Genomic DNA, 23,993 nt, shown 5'->3' with positions numbered 1-23,993 from the left:
AGACGGTCCCCAAGCCCATAATGCCGGTAACGGTTTGACTTCCCCTCACCATGCCACCACCTTTAATGGCTCTTGACAGAGAATACTTCATCTATTTTTCCACAGTAAATTAGCCCTCTGTTTCAAAGTTGCAATGCTTTAAGGTCAGCCACAGTTTATCCACTATGTAAATATTAACAGGACGTCTCTGTATGCATTAGGCTCTCAATATAGGAAAGCGTTTGTGGTGCTGGGAGGTAACTGTCATTACTGACTCTGCTGCTGATCTCCGACCAACAGCACCAGAGCAGAGCAGCAGCTGCCAAGACCATCAAGGTGTAGGGAAGGAGAGCCAGTTTCAGGCTTCATTCTTTTATTACTAAATGGAAACCAAATGGTTCTCTCTACTGGTAACGTAGAAAATTAACAAAGCAAAACAAGAAAAAAAAAATCCACCCTGTAAACCCCCACAGAGCTGCCAAACCCTATAAATGCAAATTAATTGACAAAGAAGATAAGATAAGCAGAGGCTGGGTGTGCAGAAATCCTAACAACCCAGTTCTCTGCATAGATAAGGCGTAAGTAACAACATGATCAGGCAGAGAGCTGGAAGCTGAGACTTGAGCGTTTTATGTAAGGAGCATCAGAGCAATCTGCCTTTTGGAGTGCACAGGAATCCTGAGCCTGCTCTCTCCCACAGAACAGATAGCTGAATAAAAGAAATATAAACAAAAAACTCCATGGATTTATACTGTTTTAGTGAATGTTGGCAAGATTCACCTCTGTGCTCTGCTAATGCAAAGCAGTTTATCGACCTGGGTTGATCAGCCAGATCAACGGAGCTTATGGTCACTTCTGCTTAAAAGGGGAAACCAAAGCAACTGGGCTATAGTAGAGTATTAGATATATCAGTATGCAGAGTACACTGGTGTTTATGGACCTATATTTAAAGGTTTTAAAAGAAACTGTACCAGTGAAGAGTAACAATAAAGACAAACAAATAATCTGAAGAACATAGTTATATTTTTCAATGCATTTTTATCTGTCACTCAAGCCCCAATATAAACACATACCTACTTACTCACACTTCCCAGAGCCTTCCACCTACTGAAAAAGATGGTTTTTGCCAGGCTGAAACATGACAGAGGCGACAGGACAAAATCCTATTAAAGAAGTGCCTGAGTTGTTAGGTAGCTGGATTTGAGCATACAAGTGCCTTGTGCTTAAAATCTTATAGAAGGACTAAAACCTGCCAAAACTGCTTCAAGTCCAGGACAGCTCAGTTTATTTATAAACTCAAAGACCAGTTTGGGCTGGAAGGCACCCTTGGAGGTCTGTCCTCCAAGCAGGGCCATCCTAGACCCAGCCAGAGAAACCCAGGTTTTGGTTTGCAGTCTCATGCCAGTGGCCACATCCTTAAGCTCGAAGGTGGTATTAAGGAGCCCTTTGCAAACTTCCACTCGCCACTCACCTGCAGATATCATTTTCAGGCTCCTCCAGTCCAAACTGATTATCAAAAGCCAGCTGGATCCTGGTGCTCTCCGGGGAGTGGAGCCGCCACGTCAGCAAGAGGTTCCTGGGGTAACTGCTGGGGAAGCGAGGACTGTGGATGCAGCCGTTCCCTGCCACGCTGATGGTCTCTTCTTTTCGGTACAAGTCTGTGAGGTGATTGCTCTCTGTTAGTAGTCACAACTTGTAGAAATTAGTATGTTGTTCCAGTTACAGGAAGGCAAAAAACACAACAGTTTATAACATAGCACAAATTATTTGCATTTAAAGTCTATAAAAAGTTGGGTCTAGGAGCAGTTATTATTAAATAGGAAGTACAGTGTATTTTCTCTTAATCCAACCCCCTATAAACAATAAGAACAACAATACTCAACTATATAGACTCTTTATTTTATGATAAATATATCATTACTTTTACATTGATATCGATTATATAATTTCCTTCTCACCATTTTGGTTTTAAAACAGAATTTAAACTTTAATAACAGCTGCAAGCTTGAGAACAATGAAGTGAGACAGAGTGAAGTAAAAAGGTAAACAGCCCTGCTTCCCAAATTTGGTGCTCTGAGGAGAGATGTCCTCTGAACAAAAGCAGCAATAAAAGGCTGCAGGAAAGTGCGTGCAAGTGAGTCTAAGTTTGTTTATTGTGCTTAAGTATTTTGTCCCAGAAGCATGTGTTAGGTCACATTTTGATTTTATTTATATGGTGTGAATCATTTGCTGTCAATGGATCATTAACACAAATGGCTACTCCATGCTTACACCAATGTAACTGAAGTCAGAAACTGTCCCACCAACCATCTTATTGAGTAACTTCAAGACAAATAGCCAAGTCTTTACTTAATTAAAATTCCACAACTTCTGCCTGAGCAAATACTCAATTGTTCCTAAAGTTTACTTATACTGAGGTAAAGCCTCAGCTGCTGTAAATCCCTGGCTCCAAGGATAACAGGAACTGTGGCAAGACCCAGCTCTCTAGAAGTCAAAATGTCTTCTCAGTTGCACTATGCACTTGCATTGTCCAGCTGTTACTGATACTGGAATTTGGCTCCCAGCATCAAAGAACTGCAAACAACTATTTCTTTGTGCATTGACAACTTTAGTGTCATGAAATTTCGAGGATCAGAAGGCTCCAAGGCAACACGTAGGTCATGGCATGGTTCAGTTCCCAGTTAAGACACTCAGATCTGAGCCTCCACCCGTGAGACAGCTATCTGTGTTCCCCACGTCGTGTGTGGGGATCTAGTGTTCAGTTCAGTTACTCACAGCGAGATTTCTAACACCATTTAAGACACAGTATGGTTTCCTGCCTGACCTCCATGAGGACAGGGAGATCCAGCAGCCCCCAGCAAAAGTCCCATGGAAGCTGTGCTGTCTCACAGAGCCACCTGCACATGGGCAAGCTGAGCCCCTTCTCAACATAGCCAGTGCGAGCTACACCCAGACAGGTTCCTGAGTCAGTCACCCAACTGCATTGACCAAATTTGTACTTACTAAGGGAACTTGGACACTTGCTTTCATGTAAACACCTAAACTCTGTGTCCTAATCTTAAACTGAACATCGCTCCCAGTACTCTGCTGAATGTCAGGTCAACCTCCAGTTCCACTACAAACAACAGACATATAAAACTGGTGCCTTCTCCTGAATTTGGCTACTGAGGAAGAGCAAAGAGGGGGAAAATTTCTCCCACCAAGCCACTCTATGAATGTTGGAAATACAAAACCAAAGTAAGCAACCAGTCACAGCCATCTGTCACACACAGTAAACAAAGTTTTGTCTCTTAAAATAAAATGTAATGCTTGACTGAAGCTTTCTAAGCTTTTTATATAAAGGAAGTATATTTGTTTCATAAATGCTTATGGAAAACAGGAACCCAGAGAAATGGTACAAACTTCATGGTAAGTACATCTATTTTTCAGGTTGCTTTTAACTGGTTCCTGGCTGTAAATACCTCCCTGCACATAGCTGTCAGCAAAGCGTGGTTATGTGTCAACAGTTCATTGTACCCTTCTGACAGGGTAATAATTCTAGCTTCCAAACAACTTGAAACTTAGAAGATAAAAGTCTGGGTTTCCTGTAAAAACTATCTCCAAAGATCTATTTGTGACATCTTTTTAAGATCCTTTCATTCAAGATGAAATGTTCTCCCACCCTGAGCCACCCTTTCTAAGCAAATACAGCCCTGACTCCGTAGCTCACAAAGTGCAGACCTAGCCAGTTTTGTTTTGTTTTGTTCTCTTTTGACCAAACAATTTGCATTGGAAAAGTGACAATTCAGTGAAAATAAAGACCACCCACCTATCAGTTTTGTTGCAATTTTCATCAGAAACATCTACACTCAAGTCTGTTTTCTATTTTACTGGAATTATTTTTTTTTTTCCTGGGAAAAAAAAAATAAAGACACCTCTGATTTTTGTTCCCCTAATCTGGAATGAAACAAAATGTCCAGCCAACACTACTGAGTTTCTACTGAAATGCTGAGGACCTTTGGACTCTGAAAACACCCAGTATACCCAAGAGGACAAGATATTTCACAGGACTATGTCCAAAATGTCCAAAAAAAGGGATAAAAATAAAACAGTTTTGATGAAAGCAAATTCTGCACTTTTGAATGAAACAACCATTCCCTAAGTCAGAACAAAAGTTACTGCAGTAAAACACAGCAGAACTCATCCTATGCCTGAGAGTACTTTGTTCTTCTTTCTTGGACAGCAAACTTTTGCCATTTTCCCACTATCAGCACGCATTTCACTGTGTGTTCAATGTGGTTCATGCTTCTGAGGGAAAGGTTCCCTCTTCCCAGACAGTCCTAGTACAAGCTTTACTCTGGAGTTGTCAGCTGCTGAGATTAGAGTGCTAGGGACAGTATCTTTTAAATGTGCTCATATATATACCCCCAAACAAAAAAACTGTGCACTTTACTCAGCACACCAGCTGAGAAAGTATGTTACTAGTGTTCTTATACCCCAAGAAGATAGGCTCTGTCACGGCTTTTCATTTAACTTAAACTCTGAATCCCACCGACTGGGGTGCTCTGCCAGCAAGTCAATCACAGCTGACCAAGATCAGTGCTGAAATGTAATGGCTGGCGCAGCTCCGCAGTATCCAAGTCGAACAGGTAAATGGAGAAATAAAGCCACAGATGTTAAAAAGCTTAAAAATCAAAGCACAGTGACTTGTTATTTCTATCATGGTAAATGCAGTAATTATAAAGTCATTATAGAGGAAAGACTGGAGAGAAGCATGGGGAGACAATGCTCAGTATAGTAAAATAGGGGATATAAAAATATTACAATATGGAGATAAGCCTTTTCCACAAAGCAAGAAAGTATGTTTGATGACAATGGCCATAAATACTTTTTCTATAACTCACATGGGATGAAATGCAAAGCCACTCAGAGCCTCACCTGACACTGGAGAGACTCTTCAGGAGCTCTGAAACAGCTTGATTCCCTCTTACCTCTCTCCCCATGCACTAAATTACAACCTGAAGTGGTGTAGCCCAGACTGGAACCAAAAGCACTACAGTTTTCTAAGGGGACTTTCAGTGGGATTTTGCAGAGTTAACTGGTTTAGATAGACATGGGAACACAGTCAACCCAAACTCAGTTTCTGGAGGAAAACAGCTTGAGGAGATGTGAGCAACTCCTGTACTTCTTGTAGCAACTATGATGTCAGACTAAAATGACAAGACCTTTCCAAGCAGACAAGCATTGTCCTCATCAGATACACTGGGGGAACTCGTGGAAACCAGACACTGGCCAAGGGGAAAGTCAGGGAAAAAAAAAACTTGAGAAAAGATGTAGGCAAAGGAAAAGGCAGTGCCTCTTTCAAGACACTGAACTGTCCCATGTTGCAATGCAATACAATGCAGTATTATACAGTGTCCTGAATGTCACATACTAATTGTATTCCATAATGCTTTATGGGAGTAAACAAAATATGACAGTGGGTAATACACTGCCTGTCACAATTACTAAAAAGCATATAAAATCATTTCACAATGAATAAAAGTAGGTGTTAAGTCATAAGGCAAAAAGGCCATTTAACCAATACACAGAAGGAAGATATTCTAGATGGCAGGAGCTACGAAGACATCCTTGCACTAGGGGAGGGAAGCTATCTCAAAAGGAAGATGAGTGGGAAGGAAGCTGGGAGACATCCTTCGCAGAGAGGCAATTCCCTGCAGAGAGTCTGAACTGACTGGGAAGCAGCTTGCTCTACATTTTATTTATCTGAACTAATCTCTGTTTTCTTTTCCTCTTAATTCTTTCCCAACCACTAATTTTAAGCATAATGGTATACATGATAGTCCAGCTGTCCACATTAGAGCAGCTCCCATTTAAGTGCTCAAAGCAGCTGCATTTTCAGAAGTGCTTGCCTTCCTCCCCCTGCATGGAGGGCAGCTGAGTGTCAAACTGGGAACTGGGAAGTTCAGCTCAATACTCAGAAAATTGTGCTTGTCTCAAGACTTTCCCCACCGTGGGTGCCCAGCACATCCAATGCTTCTCCTTTCCAGCTAGGGCATGTTCTCCTAATGCCATGCTGCATGAGCAGCAAGATTCAGAAACACACATTTCACCCTGCGTTTGCTCTGGATGCCTGTGTTTCCTTGCAAGCTTTAGCAATGTATCAGCACATTCTTGTTAAAGCTACTCTCAGTCATGACATACCTACTACTGAAAGAAGTTCGCTTTTACTATTGTCATTCAACAGGCAACAAATTTCTTCACTAAAATAAATAATAATAAAAAAACCCTAAAGGCAATTACTGCTTGCTAATAGCTAATCTGACATCTGTTCTTGGATATCCATTGAGCAAGAAGAGTCCATAAGCGTCAATTCTTTCAGAAAGAAGAATAATTCAGAGAATAACCTTGTCTAAGGACCTAACCAATACTATGGAATATTTAGTTCCACTTTTCTAAGGTTTCTGGAATTTTAGCCTCACTTCCTAAGGTGTTATCCTGTGTATAGGTTTGCTTCTGTCTTCCCCTTGCAGAAGTGGTTGGCCAACCTCAACAACTTTGATACAGTGGTAGAGGCTGAAAAGATACCACATTCTGACATGTTTTATGACAAGAAATATACCCTCTTAAATCCCATGGAGTGTAACCTGATGAGCTCATCCTCTGCTACAGCTGAGGAGAGAGTTGCTGGAAACCACGTGAAGTTCATTTTACCACTCGTGAAACTATTTGTTATTTCAGGAAAGGACCTTGGGAGTTTACACGTGGGAGTTTTCCAGATATAACCCTCCTCCCCCACGGCTGCTCTCTTTGAAACAAATACAGCAGTCAATGGTTTGCCACCAGTTTTTAAACAAATGAGATAACCTTCAGGGAGAATAATAGCTCTTCAGTTCCTTCAGTTGAAAATTAGCCCGATCTAAATAGCTGAACCCACAGAGTGAGAAGCAAAGAACAGTAAAACATTTTTGAATCCAGGCCACAAATCAGTTCATCTCGGGGACAGGCATGCCAAGCAAGCTGTATTTATGGCAGCCTGTTCAGATATTCATTGGCTTTTTTTTATTCCCCCACCCTCTTGCAATAAGGAGAAACTTTATTTGTTATCCATAAGGTTCTGTGTAAATCAAAGGAAAAGATGACAGAGTTCATGGTTAAAATAGTGTATACCATAGCTGGTCACAGCTTGTTGGGAAGATATAAAACTGTAAGGTCATTTACCTTGTTAATATTTTTTTTTTTTTTAAGTGAATATAAACAATAAAATGAATCCTAGTCAGTGACCACAACATCACATTTCTGCTCTCTAATGAAGAAAATAATACTATATGGTAGTAGTTGTCTTAGAAATCTCTGCCCTTTTAAGGAAAGAAGCCTAACATGCCTAGGTCAGCTCTGCTCCCACCACAATTCACCAGCAGTTCTCCAAGAAGGCAGACCAAGGGAGGGAAAGGGTTGGGATTGCCAGTAATGAAACAGGAATTGCCAGTAATGAAACCCTGGCCAGGCTAAAGATTGTAAATTGTCTCTTCTGGAGGCACTAAGCTGAGAAAACAGTAATTCTAGTGTAAGGATGCCTATGTAAGAGTATATTGGGCCAGTGGATCCAGTCCAAAGCATTAATTCAGGTTGCTTTCAGCTTTATACAACTTCAATAGTCTCGTTTATTTCAAGGAGACTACAAACTAACTTCTAGTTAAGCTCGTACTTAAGGAGTTTGCTGGATCAAAACCCAAATAAGAGAGCAGCATTTTAACACCACCCTATGTGTTACTTGTCACCCAGCAAGCGAGCAATTAAGAAGTGGACCCAAACCCCACTGGACTTGATGAAAGACTTGCAGTTTGGTTGGCTTGCCACTGAACTTCAAAGCAGCAGCTCCAGGTACCTGCTCCTTCTCTTATCAACAGGCCCTTTCTTTTTTTCAGGAGCATGAAAGATACTCCAGGCATCATCAGAGTTCAAATCCAAAGCATGACCCGTTCTGTCACTGAATCAATATCAAAAGATGCTGTGTGCATGTTCAGCCAAATTCAGACCTCACGTGCACTCCCTCAGCTCCCTCTGAATACCTGAGCTGTGTAGAGATCTTTGCTAGAATAATATGTTTTATATCTATATAGGATATATCAAAGCAATGAAAAATTGAGCTGTAGTTGAAAGAAGCAAAATTAGCCAGTGCAGAATACCAGTACAGAAGGTATCAGAGAATGAAAAAACCCTAGCCATCTAAAATTCAGTTCAGAGCCATCATCCATTTTATAACAGAATGCTTAGTAATCTGCGGGTGCTTCTGTGCAGAGCAACCCCACGAGTCTTGGCATTATATAGTCAATCTACGGTTGAACAGGACCTCAGCAAAGACCACTTATGAGAATATTAAGTGGGCAATTGATAAGGAAGTCCAGGCATATAATGCATAGAGACAGCCTGTTAAAATGCTTCTCACCATAACAAGCATTATTTTATTCGCATTTAATAATATTATTTGTACTGTGGAATGTTCACCATAACTGCATTTTGAACGCGGTAATAAAGAAACAGTCCCGAAATGAAGAACAGGCTGGACTGCATTTTGGTGGGATGAAGGCTGTGACTCTCCTTTGTCCCCTTTAGTGGGTGCCTTGCTCAGACTTCCACAGATGAATACTGACAAAGCAATTCCTTACTTATTTTTATGGGGATATCTAACTCCATGATGTTTGCTTTTTGCAGTGACTTGTATTACTTGCCTTTATTTGACTTCTTGATAGAGATTTTGTTCTATATGAAAGAACATGCTGAATGTCTTATATTAAAGCAAAAGTGTCTACAGAAAAGTAACATATGTTAGGCCAACATATAAAAAACTTTGTTAACTGCTAGTTCTTTCATGGGTGGTAGTGTTGCAATGCATCTCTGTTGAACTCTTAAACCAACAGCAAACTGAATGTATTTTTCTCTTGGGATTCCATAATGAAGTATGAAAAAGGAAAATGTGTATATCAAGAATGTGTAGCTCTAATGATGTGGAGTAAGACTAATGCAAATAACCTCATGATCATCAGAATAAAAATACATAAAACCTTGAGAAGCCGTGAGAAAAAATAAAGAGGGATATGACTCTCCTGGTGCTGCAAAGAGCTTAAGGGAAACCTGATAACTGAAGCAGAAGTTTGCAGTGAGTGCCGACACCTCCATGAGAAGGCTGGTACATAACAAACTTGTGTGGTGCCTCGGACAAGATGATGCCAATTATAGACACAATTGCTATTAAGCATGAATATCAACACCAGACTTTGGCTCACATTGTTTTGCAAAGAACTAGCGCATTGTGGACTTACGCACTCCAAATTTTCCTGTTTAGTCAGTGGCTTCAAGTAAGCAGACCTTGTGAGAAGCTTTCTTCAAATCCTCCTGGTGCAATGAAAATATACTCCTTTTTCATTTTCCCTGCATTATTTTTCAAATTTTTATGATCAAGCAAGGACTTTTTGCCTCAGAAGTCTGGCATGGCTCAAGTCTTAAAAGAGAATTTGTTTTAAGACATTGTTTTAGAAACTGTTTCAGTCACCTAAGACTCAGCAAGATGTGGAATTTCCTTAAAGAAAGAAAAATGTCGATAAAAGGAAAGAGAAAATCCAGTCAAAGGGGGAAAGGCTTCTCATGTTAAAACATATTGTAGCAGATAGACAAGCAATTATGGAGTGGAAGGTCGTATGTTAGAACATTAGGCAGTAAAAGGAGAAGCTGTTTCAAAAGACAAATCAAGGCAATTTTCTCTTGTAACGTGAGTTTCCTTACCCTCTGTGTCAGCACTGAAGATCCAAAATCTCTGGAAGGGAGTGAAAGGTCGCTTCTTATAATGAAAGTCTGGCAATAGTATTCTAGCAGACATCATTTTCTTGGACTGAGTTTGCCATGGGCATGCGTTTAGTTTCTTAAGGTCCGTATATCAACCGATTGCACAAAGATAAAAGCTTGTGGGAATATTTCAGTCCCTTTAAGGCAGGTGCGTTAAAGACCTAAGTACCTTAAAGTTACCTAGATCTTTAAAAAAAAAACCAAAACCATAAGCAGATCTCACTGTATTAAAATATGATTGTCAGTAGTCCTTTCCTTTTTCTGTAGTAGCCTAAGAGCTAAATCTCTTCCAAGGAAATAGGAGCCTGTGTTGTGATTCTTCTATTTGTTTGAGAGAATTCAGACCACTTCTGTCTCCTCTCAAGGGACAGATGGGTTCTGGATGCTGCTTCAAAAATGGGTTGTCCATTTTCCAAGAAATGGTTAGAGGTAAAATGCAGAAGCAGTTTTTGGAGCAGGGATGAGAACCCAAGACTTAGCCACAAAGTAAAGATCCAGCAGCTTTTCTACTTTCTACTCCAAGGCATGCTGTCCTGGGTCTCTGACAGTTTAGACCAGAGCACACCACAGCTCCCTTTTTGACCCCATGCATCAGTTTTCTTCTGCTGGAAACCACAGCACTGGGGCAAAGAGGGCAGTATACACTGAGGTCTTTTCCCAGCATAGAGGCAGAACACAAGTAGGGCCACACGGACAGCTTTCCACCATTTAGATAAAACCCCTGTGTTGAGAAACAACATTTCCCCAGTCTGAAAAGCAATTTAAGTTGTACATACTGAAAGTACTGAGTACTTTAAGTGCAGAGGTTCTTTCCTGTAAGTGCTTAGGATTTTCTCTGGAGGTTTGGCATCAGAATGCTGCAGAGCTGTCATGTGGATAGATACTGCAATTTAACAAAGTTTCCAGGCACATTCATAAAATTCTTGGCTGTGGCCTTCTTTCATTGTTATGATCTTGCACCAAAGGATCATCTAGAGATTTCCTTAGTCCTGCACCATAGAACGAAACTACATGTGGTGAAAGAGCAGGAGAGCTCATTCACTGCCAATATATAGGGACCAGTGCCTGGGAGGATGATGCTGGTGTACATCAGCACAGCCCACAAGCTCAGGAGCTGCTGTGCCATGTGCAGCAACAATCTCTCACACCAGCACAGCCACATCCTGATCACTGTAAGCCAAAACCAAAATTGGAAATGGAGTTGGGTCCAAAGGCTCAATTTTACACATCCCAGCTTCCCAAGTCCTTTCTGGAAAACCAGCTGTTTGGCTGGTTACCAAGAGGAAGTGATTGGAAACATTCCTTCTAGGCTGTGTGGGGGTGTTTGACAAAAAAAACAAGAGCCTAAGATGTTGCGGAGCTAAGCCACCATTCAGGCTCCAGTCGTACGGCTGCCCCATGCAGTCCCTGCTGCAGCCACCCGCCTGCACTCAGCCCCAGCGGTACAGGGCTTTGCATGACTGGCTGGTCACAGCTCTGCAGTGCGGGTAAGGATGTCAGTAATGAGAATCACGTCATTTTTAGTTCCAGCTGTGGAATTTACCAGTTATTTAGTGATACTTACTGCATGAACTGCACCATCTAGTGCAAAACTGTTCTCTTACTGTTTCCTCATTGTAGTGCCCAACACTGGAGGGGCAATGTAAAGTGTAATGTAACGTCAATTTAAAAAAAAAAATAAAGCAGTGTAAAGACACACACAGGTAAAGGCAATTCCAAGGTCAGAAGACTATTGCATTACAGTTCTCTGTTTAACAGTGGATGTCTCATTGATTTTGCTCTCTGTCTACACGAACCTAGCATGTTCATTGTTAATTTTGTGGCAGTTGGAGATTCTGATCAACATTGTGGTGTGCACTATGGAAACAAAGCAAGAAATAACCTCTCCTCTGAAAATTTTACAGTTTACAAGATAAAGGATGGAAGAACTAGAGAAACATTATATAGATCATTCAGCAAACCAGTGATGGGACAAAGAATTAAATATATATTTCCAGATTTCTACTCCAAAGCCCTCATTGGGCAATGCCCTTAGAAAACCAAGTTTTTTTCTTTACCCACAAGTTCCTTAAGTGGGATGGGAAAAGTACAAATAATAAAAATAATAAAAATAAATTAGCAGGTTACTTCCTCCTTTTCTAGCAAATTAGTTTACAATAAAAGGAAAAAGTGCATGGAGGTTTTCTTCCTGAGAGAAAGGTTTTCTGTCCATTTCACCCATTAAATATATTTCACCTCACACAATTTCAGCTGAAAAACATGTGATCAGAGCAGAACTGGGACCTTCTGCTGCAGATGTTCTCAAACCTTTCATAATATGTTTCCCTATTATTAAGTTTGTTAAGTTAGAGCCACAACAGATACTGCATAAACAGATGAAAACACATTGAAACCTGTTTGGAGGAAATGATATTCAGGACTCTGCTAAGACTCCATGGGGAACAGACATTATATATCTTTATGTTCTGAACAGGACTGAGTATACTGTTGGCAAATCAAGAAGTAATTAAATAATCCTTCACTTTCATGGGCCTTCAATGAACTCTCACTTCTAAACGGAAAACTGGAGTCCCCAGTGTAATCACACTGGAGGTAAAGCCAAACTTCAAAGTTGTCCTTTGACTGCGGATTCAGTGAAACATTTGACAGAAGAAGAACTGAGCAGTTACAATGATGAATTCAGCCAGCTTTGGCTCCAGATCTTGCCAGCAGGAACATGAAGCAGCACATTTCACTCCTCCAGCTTTCAGAAGACACATGAGACGACGTAACATTAACCAGCAGACACTACTAGCACTCCCTCACCTTAAAGCTTCCAGAGAAGCACAGTGAACCGACCAAACTCAGCTTGCCTCTACCTTGCTGAAAGCCTAATGCTGTGGAGACATGCTTGTAGATGTCAGGGCACAAGATTTAAGGGAGAAATCTCAGGTTGTGCCTTATTCCTGTTGACCTAGATTGCATACCAAAAAAGCAGAGCAGCACACAATGGTGGTATGCATGTGGCTGGACACTAGACAGGACTTAGACGCTTGGCTCAGGCATGACTGGAGTAGGTCCCTGGGAGCATGTGGGACCCAGCAGGTGGAGACCAATGCCAGGCCACCAAGGCTTGCAGCCTCTGGGCAGCCCTATGGTGAGAAGGTCCACCCTCCATCTGTGTTGGCTGCAGAAGTCAAAGGGGACTATTTCACTGCTGTCTCACCCCAGCTCTGTGCTGGTATTGATGTTGCACATCTAGGTGAACGTCACGCGCTGAGGTCCTGTCCACTAGAAAGGCACAGCTGCATGTTGACTATTTAACACAGCTCCGAGCAGCTGCTTGGCCGGAGAGGAGCCTGATAAGAGGCTTATGTGACTGAGATAAAAAGGGTGAGAAAGTCCAATAAACACAGTACTCTCACATCATTCCATTTTGTGAACACCGTGTATCAGGGCTATTGAATGCAGACAGGCACATACTGCACCATTTCCTAGGAAAACGTTTTTCCACACTAATGTTTGAAATGCAGAAGGCTACCTTGGCACTACCTAAACAAGTGACTTTTACTCAGTTAGTTCTGCATATCTTCATGGCATCTAGGATTACAGTCCAGTAAGACAAAAAATTTAGCATCAGTCCATCTCATAACAAGTCCTGCTCATAACAAGAACAGAATATACAATGCCAGGGTTTTTTTATTAGCTTCAGCAGCCTTGAGCCAGATATTACCAGGTATGGCACCAAGAAAAGAAAAATAAATTCACCATAGTACTGCCTAAAACTATGCTTTGGTCAGTTTCCAGAAAAAAATGAGGAATAATAAATGTTCCCTTATTGCACTTAAAGCTCAGAAAATAACAGTTACAAGCCACTTCACTCTTGCCAGGTTGAAACTTGCCCAAAAGAGGAAAAATGTTAAAGTTCACGTGTTTGACACAAGAAAGAGAAGCAAAAAATTAGCTTGGCAGAACGGATATGAAAACAGGATTGATGACAAATTTGGTGTCAAAACTGTATTTTTCTGATTTCTATTTGTTGGAAAGAATTCCAGAGACCTTTTTTTGTTGTTTGTTTGTGCTTCCAACCTGCTTCAGTCATGCCTGCTGAGTTTATCTCAGTCTTTTCCATGGAAACCATGGAAGAATAGTCCATCAAAGGATAAAGTTTTAAACCTTTCTTGATTTAGAGATTTCAGAAGTCCTACTTGACAGCAGACACTCAAGAGTACTCAATAAGATGGAATGGCAACAACCATTTTTGGGTTCCCTAGGGTGAAATGTTCTGGGTTTCTTTATAGATTAGACTGTAATTAAGAAAATACCACAACTATGACCTTGAATATCTTCTAGTATAAACTATAATTAAAGAACGGACATATTTGGTAAATAACAGCTGCACAGTGTGTTACTAAAATCAGTTGTGAGTAGTGTAAGTAGTGCTTTATTTAGACAGCCCTGCACTACTGTCCTACCAGATGCTGGCCTCTGTATTGATTTACTTCATTTAAAGTGGTTATTTTTTTTTGCATTCCCATGGTGCTCCTCATCTCACAACAGTTCCATCTTTCTCAAACCTTCACTTCTGATTTGTTACTAAACCAAACTTCCTACATCGTAAACCTCATGAGCTGTTACAAACACTGATTCGCTCCATGCTCAGCCATTTCTCCTCTCTGCACACAGCTGAAACTGGGCAGCTGCAGGGACCAGTGAGATACTGGACTCGTCTACGGCAGCAGGGGAGGGGAACAGATGCCGGCTCAGGGAAGCTGCAGGAGCACTGGGGCAATTGCACAGAGACGTTTCACCCCACCTCCTTCCCACACACCAGATTTGCCAACTGAGTCCTTGCCCTGTCAGTGCACAAGATGTGGGGCAGCATTTCGGAGCTGTCATCCTCGCTGTGCTCCCTGAGAGCATCGTGGGCTACGGATGGGATGGAGCGTGCTGTGGCATGGGCTGCCTGCATCCACGCTCCCTCTCCAAATTACAGGTCTGTACATACTTTTCAAATCCACACTTACATGAGCAAACATTACGAAGATTTGTGCAGAAAATATTTGGCAAGGAGAAGGTGGTCCTCCCTCCCTCTGTGCCTAGGTGCAGCAGGGTCAGCGCTGGCACGCACTGGCAGAAGGTGGTGGTGTTCCCAAAAAGCAATAGGAAAACCTGAGATCCCAGCAGACCGGCAGGTCGCAGCCTGCCAAGGGTTCATCCGATACACAGCTGCAAGGTAAAAGCCGTGAGTCTTCCTGATTCATTTGCTTTAATTAAGGGACTGATAATCCCCCACCTGCCAATTCAAGTCTACCCATATACACATTTACTTGGTTATTTCATACATAAAGCTTTAAGTAAAATGCCTTTCTTTTTTGTTCCTACTTTTTAATGGATGCAGAGAACCATTCTGTCAAGAAAGAAACAAATGCTCCACTAAACCCATCTCAATGGACAATTTGTTTCTTCAATGCAGCATTTAAGTAATAAAGAAAGAATAACCATAAAATTCTCCTAAGAAACAAAATGAAAACACCCTTAAAAAACACTTGTCTGAGGCATATTAGGATGCTAATAAACTCAGATCAGACATTTACAAACGAAGCTCACTCACCAAATCTGTTTTCATAAAGCACTAAGACAACCTGGAACCAGATCATTTGCTTGTGTAAATCAGCAGCATCCTTATAGTGATCACAGCTATTTACAGCAGCTGAGGATATGACCAGAGCAGCAGATGAAAGGGGGAAGAGAAAACTGTAAGAGCAGGATGAAGAATCTGAGAAAGAGCAGGAGCAGTAAATAGCCAGAGCAGTGATACACTGAACTCATGAGAAATTGAACTAAATGAGCTTATAGTGATATCAGGGAACATTCAAAGTGTGCCTCTCCAACCTAGTAATTAGTTGAAGAAATAATGGATGTTTTTCATTCACAAGTTGAATTGGGGAGGGGAAGACTCCTATTTATATTAACATGAGATGATTTGTTTGATCCAAAGGAAAACAATTTCTTTTCATGCATTTCTAAACAAATATTAAAAGACAATATGCCAATTTTTTTTTTTTGTCATTTCTGAATTATCTTCTGGACATAAAACTAATGGCTGAATTTAGACAAATTTGTGAATTTCATTCACTACTTTTCACATTTATAGTGAAGTTATAATTTGCTAGTGTTAGTAAGGCATCCTTGAAAGTCTCACCACCTGCACTGGGGACTCTCGTATGACTCAAGAACATCAGCTCATCAACCGGTGCAAATCAGTATTGTTCAGATGAATAAAATGGAGCTGGTCTGATTTACGGTCCCAGAGCTAGGGCTGAGCAGCAAGTGCACAGTGAAGCCAGCTGCTCTTCAGTCAGCAGCAGCAAGACCTCTGAGCTCCCTGCCGTTACCAGAGAGCAAAGGAAAACACTCAGCCTTTTACCAGAATGCAATGATCAATGCCTTCACCCAGGCAATCTAATTCCTGTTACATTTTTTCCTTTACTGGTCACACCTTTTGAGCAAAATTTCCACTACTGCACGCAGAGCTAGAACACAGATGTTGAAGTAAGCATTTGACATTAAAATGTATCGTTTACCATTTATAAAATTACTCAGATGCTATACCATTTGTGAATTTTTTAAAACTAATGTAATCCCTTTAACATTGTGTTATTGACATAAACACGTAGAGAGTTTCAGGCCCTTAATTCAAAATTCACCTAAAATTTTGTCAATAGCAGATTCCTGGGCATGGTATTTGACTTTCGGGTTTTTTTCTCCCCTCCTTGAATCATCTGAAATATTTCCATATGGCCATAAAAAGACTGCTTTTAAGAATTAAGTCCTGAAAGAAATGCCAACTAGTCATTAAAAGCCTATGAATCAATTAGATATGTGCCGAGTTCTTCACATTCTCCAAATACAGGTTGCTGTTTATGTCAAGATGCAGAATTATCAGTCTTTGTGTACTATAACAATTAGTCAAGAAATCCAAGGACAGAAGGAGTCAGCTCAAAAAAAAAAAAAAAAAGTTTGGATGAGCTGGTTCCAAAAAAGCACATTGGCAACAGCACTTTGTTAAAAGGAATATTAAAGGACAAAAAGTCAAGCCAACTGCAGGCTTGGAACAAGATGAACAATGAAAAGAGAAATTAAAAAACTGGGAATTTATTTTCTTAGTTGAGAATGTACAGTATGGCTGTAGGGATTCATTTTTTTCTCCCCCAAAAAGACAAGAACTCACAAGCTGGACCAACTATTAGAGAGGAAAAAAGTTTGCAGAGAATGACTTTCTACCAGAACATAATGCACAGCTGATTATGAGGAAGCATGCAGAACTCTATTTCCTCTCAGAAACTAAAGGAGCAAGAGGCAAAAACTGTCAAAGCATCTGATGTTACCATAAATATCTAAGGTTAGTGGAAGGACATTAAAGGTAGTATTACTCTCCAAATTCAACAGTGGCAGATAAGAGAAGGGAGTTTTCTTGGCTGCCAGAAAAGACAAGAGACATGTTAGAGCTATAAATTATTAGCATCATCATAGTAGCAGCTATATTGTTAATATACAGTAACTTCCAGCAGACTAAGACCAAGGCTCTGTTATGGCAGGTATTGACAAATATAATGGGAAACAGACTGTAGTCCTAGGAGGCTACGTATTGAATAGATATTACCAAGGGAATCTAAATTATCTTGGGATTCAGACAAAATTTACAATTCAGAGGGACTGGACACTGGATTGCTTTATCAGGAGAATCAATACATTTGTCATTACTCATATTCTTTGTACCTCAAATGATGGCTAGATCCAAAAATACCACTTGGGCATCATATTTGTACTACAACTCCGGCAGAATTGTACTTCTGAACTCCACCAGCACATTCCATAAAACTTCTGCCTCTCTTCTTAGGTGCCTGGGAGCACCGCACCTTCTGCAGGGCTTTAACCTCCACGTTCTGCCACACTCCACATCCAGGAGGTCCCAAACACAGACTGGCTGGGTACAAATTACTCCTGATCCTGTGTTTGTAAGAGTTAACAGGTATTCTGTCAGATTACAACAGCTTTTCATCAGGCATGCCATGGAGCACTGCATACTGTGATAGAAGTCAAAATGTTGATATCTTGAATTTCTGTGCATGCAGAATTATATATTCACAGCCATTTTTTGAGAATCTGCATACACAGCTAAGACATTTCTGCATGCATGCCTCTGGTGATTTTTTTTTCCCCTAAATGAGCACATCCATGATTAAATTATAATAGTTTTCTACATAGCTTTCTTAATGTTTAGACTGATTGATGGAAGAATATGTTTTACTCCCATTACTTGAAAAAGCTCTCATACTGAAAGTAAATAGTGATTAAAGAAACCATAAACATTGCTTCATTCAGAATTAAAGCTACTTCAGCTTCTTCTTTCGTAGAAACTACAGAAAGAAGTGAGGCAGACAGGGCGCTGTTATTTCACAGAATCTGCTCATGGCACAAGTATTTTTTAAGTGTCTTCATATTTTCGCAGGAAGTAATACAATTATCAGAATAGGCCTGGATCTCAAAATGTTTTATTATCCCCCTCACTGCCATTGCCAGCATGAATAAAAGAAACCAAGCAGACAGAAACTAAAAAGACTGAAACCACAATCAAGTTACAATTAGTTATTATGAAAGGCTCCCTTGTTATAATATCCTTTATTCTAGATCCTGCTTGTCATTAAAAAGGGAATTGATTATTACAGAAGACACCCAGCAGCTTAAGCACATTCCAAACAAAAAATAGAAATCTGGAGAGAAAAGCCCCCACTGTTCTTGCCAAGCAGAATTAGGGGCGGATGGTATTTGTGGATGTTCATGTAGCCTCTCTCTTTGGACATGATCTTATTCTCCTTGAAGCTGCATTAGTTTCATTAGTAACAGGACTGGGCTCCAATTTTTCATTCATACTGGATTTTGCTTCCGTGTTTCTTTTCTCCCCATCCCTTTTTCATGGTTGGGAAAGATGTAAACCGAATAAACAGATGGGATTTTGCTATGCTAGTTAACATGTTGATCAATCACATCATCTGCTGTGTGAGCCATCCTTCCCTTCCCTCCCCTCCTTCCACAAACACACAAAGAAAACCACCAGACTGTTTGTATATCATTGGTCACAATGATAGGCAACACATTTCTCAATTTGCTCCCCTCTTTGAACATATAAAGGTCTACACAAGGTTTTTGCACCTAACTTAACTTAACCATAGATACACAATGCTCAGAAAAAAACCCTGGTGCCGGTTTCTGCTGTGCAGTGTAACATCTAGGACATACATGCACACAGCTTCTTGGAAGTCTTCCTCTGGGGTTGGCAACGGAGCATGCCGCAACTGCCTGGGGACACCTTCAGTGGCAAGATGTCTCTTTATAACATGGCTGTTGCTCTTAAAATGTATTATGGCAGCGACTTGTAGTCCTCAGGGTTCAAGGCTTTCCTGAGCTAGGCACCATATGGTTATGCAAAACCCTTCTGCAAAAGCTGCCGTGATGACAAGAGGCAGGACAGGAAAAGAAACGGAGAAGGAGCACAAAAAACAGATCACTGCAACAATGATAAGTGATAGGAGAATATATAAAAAGCAACAGTCACTGCACACTCACATTCATTACTAATTACATGTCTAGTGTTTGCCAGTAGAAAAGCACCATGTGGTCTGAGGGTAGAAAAGAAAGTTTGCAAGAAAAGGTAAAATTTTTTAATTGGACTAGGTGAATTGGCTTAATAAATCAAAACGCCTTTGGGCACAAAGTATTTTCATCAGTCCTCTCTTCTTTGTGGCTGAGTCCCATTGGTGAGGTTTAGAAGGGGATTTTTCGAGGCCTCACTCCTTATGAGGGACTTGGGAGTGCAGGAAGGGCAGATGAAATACACTCCCCAGAAAACTGGGACCAGAGTTGGTGTCCTGGAAGTGAACACCTTGAGGAAAATGGAGAAGGGCCAAAACACTCGTGATTTAAACAACGGGCTTCCTTCCTGCATGCAAATGAGACGTCGGGGCTGGACCCCATTTTTTAAGGAAACCTATAAATAGAATCATACCTACTTTATTCCGAGCACTTCCTAGCAGTAATTAACACACATAGATTGCAAAGCTCTTCTAGCAGCTGTGATGCTGCTGTTCTGTAAAGATGCTTAGGAAAGACATGACACTGCTCCCTGCCTTAAAAGCTGCTGTGTAATAAAAGCAGACATTAATTCCAAATTGCATTCAGAGCACATGGGGGAGCAAAATCAATGTTTGGCCAAACAGATCAAGGAAAACAACTCCTTGGCAAAGTAACTGTGTTTTTCAGACTCCTATGAGCCCAGTTGAAATGCTACTGAAGTCAATGCAGAAGTCCCTCGGGGTTTTGATAGAATCAAAAAACAATGCCAATAAAAAATCAAATACAAAACCAAAACCTTGACTGTGAAGCACATTTAAAATGCAAGCAATATACACCTCATATTCTCTGAACCCAGTGTTTTAGTGTGAGAATCAGGCAAAGGTGCACAAGGTCGCTTCTGCTGGCATACATATTAGTGAGAATTTTGCCAACCATCAAGATTTGAACTGAAATATCACTTCTGTTTAATGTTGTCTGAAAGAACTGTAGCATCTAATATTTAAACATCAAAGGAGTTGAACATATCCCCGCAAAACTATTAATCTTTAAAGGCAGAAGAAAGCTAGTATTTTCAATACACTGAGAGATTAAAGATTTCTCTGCATTATCTTATTATTGTTCAATAATCTGTGTCCATTCAGAGGTAGCAGCACATGCTTAAAATGTTGAAAAAAAATACATTCCAGCAGTGGCAACAGTACAGATGCAATCGGCTTTTAACTTTGATTCCTTTGAAGGAAAAAGGCTGAAAAATGGGGCTGTATTTATGGCAAAATCAGTGCAAAAGTAGTTGGAGAAAGGGAAGGAGAAAAAATGGTAAAGCTTTTCTTATTAAGTGACATCTGAACTTGAATATAAAGATTCAATTATTATTTATAAAGTTGTGTTTTCAATAGACCTTTTCATCAAACCCATAAAGGAACAAATAACTTCAGCATTAATCATCAATCACTTGTATTTTTCCATTTTTTCCATTTTTGTGGAGGGTTTACCACTAGAAGATGGTTGCTAAAAACTTATATTAATGTCTGAAACTGCTTTTCTTTAAAAAACTTCCAAGTTTTCTTTTAAAAAAACCAACCATTAAATACAGCAAAGAAACGAAAGAAAAGAGAAGCAGCGGACAGAACTCATATTATCAAAAATGACTGATGTTGTGTAAGCATTACACACACTCTAAGAGCAAGGACTTGCTACTCTTCAGGGTGCAATGTTTATGCAATACGCACTCATTCCTGCTAGGGAGAAAGCATGGGCAATGCTATTTTGGTTTTGTTAACTCCATGACCAAAATGTGAAAAACGTATTGCCTCACAAGTATTTGCATTCTGCAACTGAATTCAAATGGTTCAGAGCATTTTTCTGATAACAATCATGCTCTTCTGCAACACTTTTGATGATCTTTTCCATGTCTAGCTATTGCAATTGCATTAGAGAAAGAGAGTTAGAACTGACTAGGGAACCAAGATCTCAAGATCCAAACCCGAACGCACTCTCCCCCACATGGTTTGCTTCAGCAAAGCCTTTGCATAATACTAAATTACCAGAAATAAAAGTTAACAATTGTGATTGAAAATGATTTTTGTGACAATCAACCAGCTTTATGGAGTACTAAGATAAATAATTTCCCAGAGAGAAAGGATTTCTGTAGAGAACAAGCTAGTAGCAAACACAATTTAGACCAGTATTGTCTACCTGTGTTTGATATGCATCACTGATGCAACAGCTGGTGAATACTACTGTGAAAAGGAAACTGGATAAGGGATGGACAGAAAATGAGACTTACTGCTCCTGTCTTTTAGTTGTTCTTAAAGGTGCTAATGCACACTACAGTAATACCTAGACAGGTCTCGGGGGGATGCAGGCCTATTCTCATTCAGAAAGTCCATGGCTGAAGATGGAATAAAATAGCTTGAGGAAAAGAAGCAAAGTTGGGGATCCCCTCTTCTCAAACCTCACTGAAGAGGTGTTTTCAGAACAGTTTTGAGATAACATGCAGCAGTTAGCTACCTAATAAATAAATTAATCAATAACCTAATCACATAAAACCCAAATCATTGTCTAAATCCATGATCAACAGGTCATACTCACAATGTCAGAAAAAAAAAAGAAAAAGGAAAAGAAAAATGAGGATAAGGGATAGATCTTCATATGTATCCAAAAATCAACAAATACGTTATTGTCAGACAAACAGTTCACAGATGATAAAACCAGAAGGGAGCATCATGAACATCCATTATAACTTGCGGCAGGATACAGGCTATAGCCCAAAGCCAAAATATATTAGGTTAGAAACAATGGTTCTGTGAACAGCAGAACAAATGAAGATTGGTTTCCTACTGTCTCTCTCTTGCTTGCTCAACTTCTGAGCTGAATTATACTGAGATATTCTGTTATCTCTGCCTTTCCCCTTACAAACCTTACTCCACAGTATTTGGTAGCGTCCCATAGACCAGCAGCAAATAGCTCCCAAAGATGTTATGGCTGCAGCATTTAAGTGACCTGTTCAAGATCATGCAGTAAGACAGTGGCAAAATGGGTAGAATAACCTAACATGAACAGCAAGCACCTGACCTTCAGCCAGGACAAGAGTTCATGGCGATAATTTTCCAAGGCCAGCCCCACTCTCGGTTTCAGACAGGGTGTCTTAATAAGAGGCATCGGGGAGATCTGTGGGAACCAGATGATGCCAAAATTGCCTTTTCTAAACCTTAAATGTGAAGATCAGAGATCAGGAGATAACTGATAAAATGTGTATATGTATATGTACATGTGTGTATACACATATATTTGTGGTAACCAGTACCTATGTATGGGAAAGAGGTATGGCACTTTGGCTACTTACAGGGAAATATTAATAACTAAACACAGAGATGTCTCCCAGCTTGACTCCAGTGGCAATATGGAGTATATGTTCATGAATCAGATTTCTTCTAGATGCCTCTAGGGATAATAAGCAAAACTAATTAAAATGCCATAATAAAAGTAATGGCATTTTTTCTCCACTAAATTCAGGCATGAATTTAATTCTCCAAATGCTGCATTCTGAGAAGGACTAGTAGCTCTTGTTGGCTGAATAGGATGTAACCAGATGTCAGGGACTGTACATGGTATTTAAACCCACAATCTTTCAAATTGGCAAAATACTGAATGGAAAAAGAATGCGGAGAAAGCAGTTCCCAGCTGCATTAATTTCTAACCCTGTCTTTTCCCAGAAACTATTATATAGCAAAGTGGTCAACATCTTTCTTTCAGCTTCATCCAGGGTGACAGCATATTTATGTGTTTGACAGATATGATGAGCATTACTTGCCACCATTCATTATGGATCCCAACCACATTTCCCACACCCTGCTTTGAAAGTACACGCATACCGAAAAAGCAGAAAAATAGATGAGCAATTATATCAATTTATCCCACTCTGAATCTTAAGCATTGGAAGGCTCATGTTTGTCGATGCTCATTCAGTTCATGGAAAAGGTCAACATGTATAGAAGAAACAGTTGCTAACACAATATCATCTAATCTTTCTGTCATAGGTACTTTTAACGTACCCTTCACATGGAACGGACATTTAGAAAAATGGAAGGGTCAACTTAACATAACAAGGTAATTGCAATATTAGGTAAAGAAAGGCGGGTGAGAACGAATAATCTAACTACCAGTCTGGTGGCAACATTGTAAATGTCTTAAAACAGCAATGTTTTAAGGTTTGGGGGGGGTTGTTTGTGTTTTTGGTTTTTGGTTTTGGGTTTTTTTTTCTCCAAACCTTCCATTTTAAATAAATAAAGCAAAAATTTCCAATTTAGAACACAGATATGTACAGTTCAATTATAGGGGAGATGATAGTTTCCTGTTACCCTATAAAAGAATTCCAGGGACCTTGCAGGATTTTTCATTTGCAGCAGTACCTTGGCTTTATAAAGTGAGTCAGAGAAAACTGCTATGGGACCCAGCAGCTACTCCTTGAGATTCTGAAGACATTGAGATCATACTTAATCAGAAATACAGCACAGAAAATATTTTTATTTTACATAGATGTTTTCAGAAGTTCCTATTCAATAAGCAGCATTTTT

General features: G+C 40.1%; 1 protein-coding gene across 3 annotated transcripts in view; it reads right to left on the bottom strand.

The window, feature by feature from the left end:
• PDGFD (platelet derived growth factor D) overlaps positions 1-23,993 on the bottom strand; it is a 144,386-nt gene that overhangs the window by 58,334 nt on the left and 62,059 nt on the right. For 2 of the 3 annotated variants that reach the window (XM_072850634.1, XM_072850633.1), the window contains exon 2: positions 1,451-1,655. In XM_072850634.1, the coding sequence (XP_072706735.1) occupies positions 1,451-1,655 (205 nt within the window). The remainder of the gene's footprint in view (positions 1-1,450; positions 1,656-23,993) is intronic. The other variant, XM_072850632.1, reaches the window with a different exon arrangement.

This window comes from Ciconia boyciana, chromosome 1 (genome assembly GCF_034638445.1).
Source record: "Ciconia boyciana chromosome 1, ASM3463844v1, whole genome shotgun sequence".
Lineage (NCBI taxonomy): Eukaryota > Metazoa > Chordata > Aves > Ciconiiformes > Ciconiidae > Ciconia > Ciconia boyciana.
The sequence above is the reverse complement of the archived record's forward strand: the minus strand, read 5'-3'. Positions and strand labels throughout refer to the sequence as shown.